The following is an 11,144-nucleotide window of genomic DNA, read 5'->3' as shown; positions in this document are numbered from 1 at the left end:
CCTGTCTCCTCCCTGTGACCACTGAACTGCTGGCATCTGACCCCTGGAGGGAGGGAGGAAGGAAGGAAGGAAGGAAGGAAGGAAGGAAGGAAGGAAGGAACATGAGTAGCTAGGATGACAGAGGACCCTACTGGAATGCAGGTCTCCAGCCTTCCCGTCCCAGGCCTAACCTGCCTTGGTTCACCCGAACTTCCTTCTCCATCTTCCTGGCTGTATAATATTCCACCCGCCCCAGGGAGGGAGGCTGTGTGTGTGTGTGTGTGTGTGTGTGTGTGTGACTCACCAGAACAGGACACTCTGCACAGATTCTTCCCATGGTCACACCAATTGCTATCCCGGATCTGAAAGAGCCCGTAGCCCATGTAGCCGCCCCTGGAGTTCTCGTACACGGCCGAGGGGTTGAACTTGCTCTCGAAATAAGCCAGGCACACCCCTAGGGGGAGATAAAGAACGTCAAAGAGGGGCCTGAGGGAGGGAGACACAGAAGAGGGCGGAGAGGGCTTGTGCTCACAGTTCTGTAGGCTGTAGCCCTCGAAGTAATCCAGGCCCCCGTCACTGAGCATTTTGGCAATTTTACAGCGCCCCAAGATGGCCGGGCACGTGGGAGCCGCCAGGTAGCTGATGAGGAAGAGGATGATGGGTGCTTTCATCGACTTCCGGGCTCCTGTTGAGAGAACAGAGACGCCAGGGAGAATAACCAATGAAATGAAACCGAAAATGAACAGCTTAGAGTCTCCGCAGGAGCCCCCTAGGACGCTGACATCCAGAGGATCGTGGTTCAAAGCCAGCCCAGGCAAGGAAGTCCGGGAGATGCTCACTGCACAATGAACTACCCCCCTAAAAAAAAATAAGTAACTAAATAAGCCACAAGTGGAGGTAGGTGTGGCTCAAGTGGTAGAGCACCAAGTCTTGAGGGGAAAAACTAGAGACAGCACCCAGGCCCTGAGTTCGAGGCCCGGCACACACACACACACACCACAAATGAGCCATGCATGAATGGACTAACAAAGAGCTACCCACCTCCCTGCACACCTGTGCCCAACCTTCTAGTACCTTCTCCAGGGCGGGGAAAGGGTGCAGTCCCAGACACAGCGCTGGTGCTGATGTGGGACAGGAGGCCGGGCCTACACGTGGTTTCCTGGCCTCTTCAGACTCTGTTTCTTCCTTCCCAACTCATTTGCCTTCACCCAGCAACTTCTAAAACGCTGCTCTTTCTCCATGGCAGGCCCTCTTCTAGAATCTTCTCTATGACATCACCTTGTCAGGAGCCAGCACATTCTGAAGAAGGAAGGGCTCCATGGGCGTCCATCCCAACGGCTGGAGTGTGCTGCTCCTGTAGTTAACAGGCTTAGCCCAAATTAGGACCAAAGAACACAGATAGATGATAGACAGACAGACAGACAGACAGACAGACAGACAGACAGACAGACAGACAGACAGACAGACAGATAGATAGATAGATAGATAGATAGATAGATAATTGGTGAATAGATAGATGGTTGGATGGATAGATGGAAGGATGGGTGGATGGGTAGAAGAATGGATGGCTGGTGGATGGGTGGATGGGTGGATGGATAGTGGATGGATATATGGGTGGGGGAATTAATGGATGGGTGGATGGATGGATGGATGGATGGGTGGAAGGATGGGTGGAAGGATGGATAGGTGGGTGGGTGGATGGATGGATGGATGGATGTGTGGGTAGGTGGATGGGTGGATAGATGGCTGGCTGGTTGGATGGATAGGTGGGTAGATGGATGGATGGATGGAAAAATGGGTGGGTGGGTGGGTGGGTTGGTGGATGTGTAGGTGGGTGGATGTGTGGGTGGATGGATGGTAGATAGATGAGTAGATGGATGGGTGGATGTATGAATGGGTGGGTGGGTGAGTGGTTGGATGGATGGAAGGATGGGAAGGTGGATAGATGGGTAGATGGATGATGGATGGATGCATGGATGCGTGGGTGGATGGATGGGTGGATGGGGTGGATGGGTGGGTTGATGGATGGATCGGTGAGTAGCTGGTTGGGTAGATGGAGAGTGGATGGGTAGATGGATGGATGGATGAGTGGATGTGTGGATGGATGGATGGTTGGATGGGTTGGTGGGTGGGTGGGTAGGTTGATGGGTGGATGGATGGATGGTGGATGAATGGATGGATGGGTGGGTGGGTAGGTGGATGGTGGATGAATGGATGGATAGATGGGTGGTGGGTAAGTGGATGGGTGGTTGGGTGGATGGATGGGTAGGTGGGTGGATGTGTGGGTGGGTGGATGGGTGGGTGGTCAGGTGTATGGACAGTGGATGTATGCATGGGTGGGTGGATGGGTGGGTGGGTGGATGGGTGGGTAGATGGTGAATGGATGGTTGGCTGGCTGGCTGGATGGGTGGATGGGTGGATGGATGGATGGGTGGGTGGATGGATGGGTGAATGGGTGATGGGATGGATGGGTGGATGGATAGATGGATGAGTGGGTGGATGGATAAATGGGTGGATGAGTGGGTGGATGGTAGATGGATGGGTGGATGGGTGAGTCAGTGGCCTGGTGGGTGGATGGATGTGTGGGTGAATGGATGGGGGGATGGATGGATGGGTGGGTGGATGGAGGTGTGGGTGGGTGGATAAGTGGATGGATGGTGGATTGATGGGTGGATGGGCAGGTTGGTGGATGGATAGATGGGTGGGTGGATGGGAGGGTGGGTGAGTGAATAGATGGGTGGATGGGTGGATGGATGGATGGGTGGGTGGATGGGTGGGTGGATGGATGTGTGAATGGGTGATGGGATGGATGGGTGGATGGATAGATGGATGAATGGGTGGATGGATGGGGGGATGGATGGATGGGTGGGTGGATGGAGGTGTGGGTGGGTGGATAAGTGGATGGATGGTGGATTGATGGGTGGATGGGCAAGTTGGTGGATGGATAGATGGGTGGGTGGATGGGAGGGTGGGTGAGTGAATAGATGGATGGGTGGGTGGATGGGTGGGTGGACAGATTGATGGATTTGTAGATGGATTGGTGGATGGATGGATGGGTGGATGAGTGAGTAAGTGGATGGGTGTTTGGTTGGGTGGATGGGTGGACAGGTGGGTCAGTGGATGGGTGGATGGATGGGTGGGTGGGAGGATAGATGGGTGAATGGGTTAGTGGGTGGATGAATGTGTGGGTGAATGGATGGATGAATAGGTGGGTAGATGGGTGGGTGAATGTATTGACGGATGGTGGTGTGGGTGGTTATATCCATGGTTTGGTGGGTTGATGGATGAGTGGATGGATGGGGGATAGATGGATGGGTGGGTGGATGGATAGTAGATAGATGGATGGTTAGTGGGTGGATGGATGGATGGCTAGGTGGGTGGATGGATGGATGGATGGGTGGGTGGATGGATATGTGTGTGGGTTGGTGGGTGGATGGATGGTAGATGGATTTGTGGATTGATGGATGGGTGGTTGGGTGGATGGATGGATGGGTGAGTGGTTCTATGGAGGTTGGATGGAAGTGTGGGTAGATGGATGGTTGGATGCATTGGTGGATGATGGGTGGATGATGGATGGATGGGTGTATGGCTGGGTAGATGGATGGATGGATGGACAGGTGGGTGGATAAATGGATGGATGGGTGTATGGGGGTAGCTAGCTGCTGGATCAATGGAAATATAGGTGGATGAGTGGATAGATGCTGGATGTATGGATGGGGGTTTGGGTGGAAGGATGGATGGATGGGTGGGTAGCTGGATGGGTGGATGGATGGCAGATGGATGCATGGATGGGTGGATGGATGGTGGGTGGGGTGGATCTATGGAGTGTGGGTAGAAGGCTGGTTGGGTGGGTAGATGGGTGGGTGGGTTCATGGATGGATTGATTATGGGTGGATGGATGGTGGGTGGGGTGGATCTATGGAGTGTGGGTAGAAGGCTGGTTGGGTGGGTAGATGGGTGGGTGGGTTCATGGATGGATTGATTGGTAAGTGGGTGGATGGGTAGATGGATGGATGGATGGGGTGGATGGGTGGGTGGGTTGGTGGACGGACGGACGGATGGATGGGTGAGTGGGTGGGTGGATGGGTGGATGGATCATGGATGGATGGATGGGTGGGTGGGTGGGTGGATGGATGGTAGATGGATGGGTGGATGAGTGAGTGGGTAGGTGGCTAGGTAGTTGGATGGATGGTTGGGTGAGTCAGTGGATTGGTGGGTGCATTGATGGGTGGATGAAAGGATGGGTGGCTCGGTGGATAGGTGGATGCATGATGGATGGGTGGATGGGTGCTTGGGTGGATAGATTGGTGGGTGGATGGGTGGATGGATGGTAGATGGATGGGTGGATGGATGGTTGGATGGGTGGGTGGATGGATGGATTGGTGGGTGGATGGATGGATGTGTGGGTGGATGGATGGATAGTGGGTGGGTATATGGATGGATGGGTGGTTGGCTGGATGGATGGGTGCATGGATGGGTGCATGGATGGATGGGTAGGTGGATGGATGGTTAATGGAAGGCAGATGGATGGATGGGTGGGTGGTTGAATGGATGGAAGGGTGGGTGGGTGGATTGTTGGGTGGAGGGATGGGTGGGTGAGAGGATGGGTGCATGTGTGAGTGGATGGATGTTAGATGAATGAGTGGATGGGTGGATGAGTGAGTGGGTAGGTGGATGACTGGATGGATGGGTGGATGGATGGTTCAGTGGATGGGTGGGTGGGTGGGTAGGTGGATGGGTGGATGGATGGATAGATTGGTGGGTAGGTGGGTGGATGGGTGGTAGATAGGTGGATGGATGGATAGTGGGTGGATGGATGGATGGGTGGGTGGGTGGGTTGATGGGTGGTTAGATGGATGGATGGATGGGTGCATGGATGGGTGGGTGGGTGGATAGATGGGTCATTGGGAGAAGGGGTTTATGGATGGATAGATAAATGAATGGGTAGATGGATGGGTGGATGGATGGATTTTAAATAGATGGGTGGATGTATGGGTGGATGAATGAGTGGGTGGGTGGATGGATGGGTGGATGAATGAGAGGATAGGTGGATGGGTGGTTGGGTGGATGGATGGGTGGATGGGTGGCTCATGGATGGGTGGGTGGACAGATGGGTTCATGGGTGGTTGGACTGATGGATGGGTGGGTTGGTGGATGGATGGAGGGGTGTGTGTGTGTGGATGGGTGGGTGGATGGATGGAGGGGTGCATGGATGGATGAGTGAGTGGGTAGGTGGATGAGTGAGTGGGTAGGTGGATGAGTGGTTGGGTAGGTGGATGGGTGGATGGATGGATGGGTGGTTTTGGGCATGGGTGGGTGGATGCATGGTAGATGGATGGCAGATGGATGGTTGGGTGGGTGGGTGGATGGATTGATGAGTGGGTGGGTTGATGGATGGATGGGGGGTAGATAGGTGTTTGGATGGTGGATGGATGGAAGGATGTATGCATGGATGGGTGGATGGATTGATGGATGGGTGGGTGGATGGATGGGTGGATGAATGGATGGATAGGTGTGTGGTTGGGTGTGTGGATGGATAGTAGATGGATGGATGGATGGATGAGTGGGTGGATGGGTGGGCAGGTGGATGAATGGATGGGTAGGTGGATGGGTGGGTGGATGGGTGGATAGGTGTGACCGTGGATGGGTGGATGGATGGTTGTATGAGTGGGTGGGTGAATGGATGGATAGGTGGGTGGATGGATGAGTGGTTGGATGGATGAGTGGGTGGATGGGTGGTCAGGTGGATGAATGGATGGGTAGGTGGATGGGTGGGTGGATGGGTGGATGGATGGTTGTATGAGTAGATGGATGGGTTAGTGGGTTGATGGATGGGTGGGTGGGTTAGTGGGTGGATGGATGGGTGGGTGGATGGATGGATAGGTGGGTGGATGGATGAGTGGTTGGATGGATGAGTGGGTGGATGGATGGTTGGAAGGATGATTGCATTGTTGGATGATGGGTGGATGATGCATCGATGAGTGGGTTGGTGAATGGATGGGTAGGTGGAAGGATAGATAGGTGAGTGGGTGGATGGATAGTTGGATCGGTATGTTGATGGATGGGTGGAAGGATGGATGGATGGATGGATAGATGGATGGGTGGATGGGTGGATGGTGTATGGATGTATGGATGGATGGATCGGCAGCAGTGTGCATGTATCAACGGATGGTTGGGTGGGTGGATGGATTGATGGGTGGGTGCATGGGTGGATGGATGAATGGATGGATGTATGAGTGCTTAGATGTGTGGGTGGATGAATGGATGGATGGATGAGTAAGTGGCTGAGTGGATGGATGGGTGGGTGGAAGGATGGATAGATGGATGGGTGGATGGATGGATGGATGGGTGGATGGATGGATGGATGTGTGGGTTGATGGGTGGGCAGGTGGATGAATGGATGAGTAGGTGGATGGGTGGATGGATGGGTGGATAGATGGATGGGTGGATGGATGGATGGATGGATAGATGGATGGGTGGGTGGGTGGATGGGTGGGTTAATGAGTGGGTGGATAGATGGATCAGCGGGTGGATGACTATTCCTTCGCTTGCTTTGTCCTGTGTTCTCCGTGGGGCTCTCAGCGAGGCCCCTCCTCTTCCCGGCGGCACGGGGGTCTCAGCGAAGGTCCCAGCCGAGGCCTCCACGTCCTGCCTAGACGCCAAGTCCGGCCTGTTGCCAAGGAGGGCTCCCGCCGAAGGGGCGTGGCCTTATTGTGGTGGGTGTGGCCTTACGGCGGTGGGCGTGGCTTACACAGAGTGTGTGGGTCGTCAGAACGTGCGCTGTTAAGGGGGGAGGGGCTTCAGTTGCTGGGCGTGTCCTGCATGGGATTGGCTTGGCTCCAGTGGGAGCGGAGTGGCTGGAGAAGAACCTGCAAGGCCCAAGAGGGAGGGGCAAAGGACGATGGGCGTGGCCTGGCCGAGGGGGAGGACCTCAAGTAGTCGGGGCATGCTAATGTGGGGTGGGCGTGGCCAGAGCAGGGGGAGCGGCAGTTGGATGGGCGTGGTTCCCGGGGGGGTGGGCCTTCCTCAGGTGGAAGGGAGAGGATTGGTGGCATGGGCGTGGCTTCCACGGGGTGGGCGTTGCTCCAGCCAGAGGGGAGGGGCTTAAGAGGGGGAGGGTGTAGCTCACATGGTATTGGCAGGGCTCAAGTCAGGGGCGTGGCTAGATCAGGAGGGGTGTGGCTCAAGTGGAAGGGCATGACTGGCTCTCATTGGATGGGCAAAGATACATTTACATATATTATAAAGATATATTTACATACATTATAAAGATATATTTATATATATTAAAAGATGTGTTTATATATATTATAAAGATATATTTACATATATATATTATTATATATATTATTATATATATTATATATATTATAAAGATATATTTACATATATAATATATTTACATATATTATAAAGATATATTTATATAATAAAGATATATTTATATATATTATAAAGATATATTTATATATTATAAAGATGTATTTATGTATTTTATAACGACATATTTAAATATTTTATAAAGATATATTTATATATATTATAAAGATATATTTGTATATATTTTATAACGACATATTTAAATATTTTATAAAGATATATTTATATACTTTATAAGTATATTTATATTTTTAATATTTTATACATATGTATTATTACAAGTATATTTTTAAATAATGTTTATAAATACCTATTTATATACGTTATCTATTTCCATATAAATATTCTTTATGAATTTTGATCTATATTTATGTATCCTTATAAGTGTAGTTACATATTTTAATACACATGTTCACATGCTTTTATAACTATGTGTGTATTCTTCTAAATTTTTTATTTGTTTAATCAAAAGGTATATTTTTATAAATAACTCTATTACTTTTTCAAAACTGTGTTCTTCGCAGCCTCAATCAAGGCGTGGAGGGGGGGTGGAGGTGAACCCCCCCCCCCACACACACTTTCTTGTGACCTCTGTGTGGGACAAAGCCTCCCTCGGCTACCCAGCATGCTTTGCAAGGACAGAGAAAGGCGTCAGGCTGTGCGGTGAGCAATGCGGGGCCGGTGCAGGCGGGGGGACCGTCACGACCCACACACCCAGACAAAAACACCCATCCACAGCCCCAGCCTGCCGGCCGCCCAGCATAAAGGACGGGATAAGAAAACCCAGTGGGGACCGCTCACCCCACAAAGAGGGCTCAGGAAGAGCGAGGTACATGGAGGGATGTCAGGGTTGGGGGAAAGGCGGGCAGCGTGGCAGCTGGGGGTGGGCTACAGGAGTGGGGGAAGCGGGGGACCGGCCCCTCCCTGCGCACCTGGGATTGAGGGGTGTCCTATATGTTGGCCAAGGGAGGTGAAGACTATAGAAGGAGGCACACGAATTTATCTGAGGAAGAACCCCTATATACTTGTGGGGCGCTAACACCCAAAGGGGATGGATGGATGGATGGATGGATGGATGGGGGGGTGGATGGATGGATGGGTGGATGGAAGGTTGGGTAATCACATTAATTCTGATAGCTTATTTTTTGTCAGTCGTGGGGCCTGGGCGCTGTCCCTCAGCTCTTCAGCTCAAGGCTAGCGCTCTACCACTTGAGCCACAGCCCCACTTCCAGCCTTTTCTGTTTATGTGGTGCTGAGGAATCGAACCCAGGGCCTCATGCATGCAAGGCAAGCACTCTACCACTGAGCCACCTTCCCAGACCTGGTAGTTCTTTTTCTTTTTGCCAGTCTTGGGGCTTGAATTCAGGGCCTGAGGGCTGACCCTGAGCTGCTTTGGTTCAAGGCGAGCACTCTACCACTTGAGCCACAGCACCACTTCCTATTTTCAGGTGGTTTATTGAAGATATGAGTCTCACAGACTTCCCTGCCTGGGCTGGCTTTGAACCACAATCCTCTAGATCTCAGCCTCCTGAGTAGCTGGGATGACAGGCGTGAGCCACAGGCCCCCCCAGCACACAACCTGCGTATTTCACCAGACCCCAGGTTAATTCCTGGCCTCCCAGAAGCCTCAGGCTGGGAAGGCTGGCCTATGAATCCGGGATTCGGGGTGGTACAGGGAAGGAGAAGCAGGCTAGGCTGATTTGAAACCTAATCAAGCTCCAAAGTTCAGCTTGGAGGGGAAATGAGCTGGAAAGTTATTTTATAGACCCAAAAGGGCTGATCTCATCTCCCGGCCAACCCCGCAGGGCCAGGGCGATATAAAGGGCCATGTGTGTAAACTTCACATGCATTCTGGGGTTGTAAACGTTCAGGAAGCGGACAGCTCTCTCTGGCTGCCCCGTGTTTACTCATCCGCTACTATATCCGCCAGAACACTATAATATGATCTTGGTGTCAACAGCTTGCTTGCTGGGGGCCCTGGGCTGGGATGATCAGGAAACGATCAGCCCTGGGGGAAAGTGTTGGAATCGAGACAAGGAAATGATAACCCCATCCCGAAGAGCTAAGGCCTGGGGGTCGCCCAGACGCGCCCTTCCCCAGCCAGCACGGGAGGGTGTGCGCTGGCCACAAAGCAAAAGAGAAAGACAAAGACAGGAAAAGCTATTCGTGCCACACTTCGTGAACTCTCAGAATGGGGATTCTTAAAATGGCAAGACCGTCTGGATTCTCCAGACGCCGTGGGAAGACTCAGATGCTGAGCGTCACAGCCGGAGCGTCTCCATCGCACAACCTGGAGAGCTGAAATTACAGAGCACACCATCTAGAGAGCCCATGACAAGGCCCGTTACAGAGCACACCATCTAGAGAGCCAATGACAAGGCCCGTTACAGAATAGATCGTCTAGAGATCAAATAACAAAGTCTGTTACAGAACAGACCATCTAGAGCTCCAACAAGGCCTGTTACGGAATAGACCATCTAGAAAGCCAATGACAAGGTCTGTTACAGAACACATCATCTAGAGAGCTAACAATAAGGCCCGTTACAGAACACACCTTCTAGAGAACCAATTACAAAGCCTGTTACAGAACACACCATCTAGAGAACCAATTACAAGGCCCGTTACAGAATAGACCATCTAGAGCTCCAACAAGGCCTGTTACAGAATAGACCATCTAGAAAGCCAATGACAAGGCTCGTTACAGAACACATCATCTAGAGAACCAATTATAAGGCCCGTTACAGAATGGACCATCTAGAAAGCCAATGACAAGGTCACATCATCTAGAGACAGAACACATCATCTAGAGAGCCAACAATAAGGCCCGTTACAGAACACACCATCTAGAGAACCAATTACAAGGCCTGTTACAGAATAGACCATCTAGAAAGCCAATGACAAGACCCATTACAGAGTAGACCAATAACAAGGCCCGTTACGGAATACATCATCGAAAGAGCCAATAACAAGGCCTATTGCAGGTTTCCAACAACAAGGCCTATAGCAGAATAACACCATCTATACATCCAATAACAAGGCCCGTCATAGAACAGACCATCTAGACAGCCAATAACAAGGCCCGTGACAGAACACTCAGAAAGAAATGGAAATCATTCATTCCCAGGACCTGAAGAACTGATGTCACTTGAGGTCAATGTAATTCAGGACCTGAGCCTGGCCTCCAGGGCCCATTGAGGCCCACAGCCCTACTGCACCCAGACTCCATTTTGTAAGTGGGAAAAAAAACAACCCCCAAGGGGCTGGGGATGTGGCTCAGCGGGTAGAGCGCTCGCCTGGCATGCGTGAAGACCCGGGTTCGATTCCTCAGTGCCACATGTACAGCAAAATCCAGAGGTGGCGCTGTGGCTCACGTGGTCAAGCGCCAGCTTTGAGCCAAAGAAGCTCAGGGACAGCGCCCAGGCCCTGAGTTCAAGCCCCAGGCCTGGCAGATTAAAAAATAAAAGAGTCTATAGGGGAGAGAGATCATAAGCAGACAGACAGACATGACAAAAGATCACACAAGTCCTGGGGCTTTGAACTCAAGGCCTGGGTGCTGTCCCTGAGCTCTTCAGCTCAAGGCTGGTGCTCTACCACACCTGAGCCACAGCGCCACTTGTGGTTTTCTGATGGTCTATTGGAGATCAGAGTCTCACGGACTTTCCTTGCTCAGGGCTGGCCTCAAACCGTGATCCTCCAGATCTCAGCCTCCTCCAGTAGCACCTGGCTTATTCTAACAATGTTTTTAAAGACCTGATGAGACAGAAGTGCAAGGTGCAGACAAGTCA

The 11,144-nt window shown here is 51.7% G+C and overlaps 1 protein-coding gene across 1 annotated transcript in view; it reads right to left on the bottom strand.

Annotated features, from left to right (window-relative positions):
• Positions 1 to 650, bottom strand: part of Lyzl4 (lysozyme-like 4) — a 2,636-nt gene extending 1,986 nt beyond the window's left edge. The window contains exons 1-2 of the mRNA XM_013030292.1: positions 512 to 650; positions 284 to 433 (exon numbers count right to left, since the gene is read on the bottom strand). Coding sequence (XP_012885746.1) covers positions 284 to 433; positions 512 to 650 — 289 coding nt within the window. The remainder of the gene's footprint in view (positions 1 to 283; positions 434 to 511) is intronic.
• Between the last annotated feature and the right edge of the window lie 10,494 nt (positions 651 to 11,144).

Source organism: Dipodomys ordii, unplaced genomic scaffold (genome assembly GCF_000151885.1).
Source record: "Dipodomys ordii isolate 6190 unplaced genomic scaffold, Dord_2.0 Scaffold128, whole genome shotgun sequence".
Classification (NCBI taxonomy): Eukaryota; Metazoa; Chordata; class Mammalia; order Rodentia; family Heteromyidae; genus Dipodomys; species Dipodomys ordii.
Note: the sequence above shows the minus strand (reverse complement) of the source record. Positions and strands in the feature narration are given on the sequence as shown.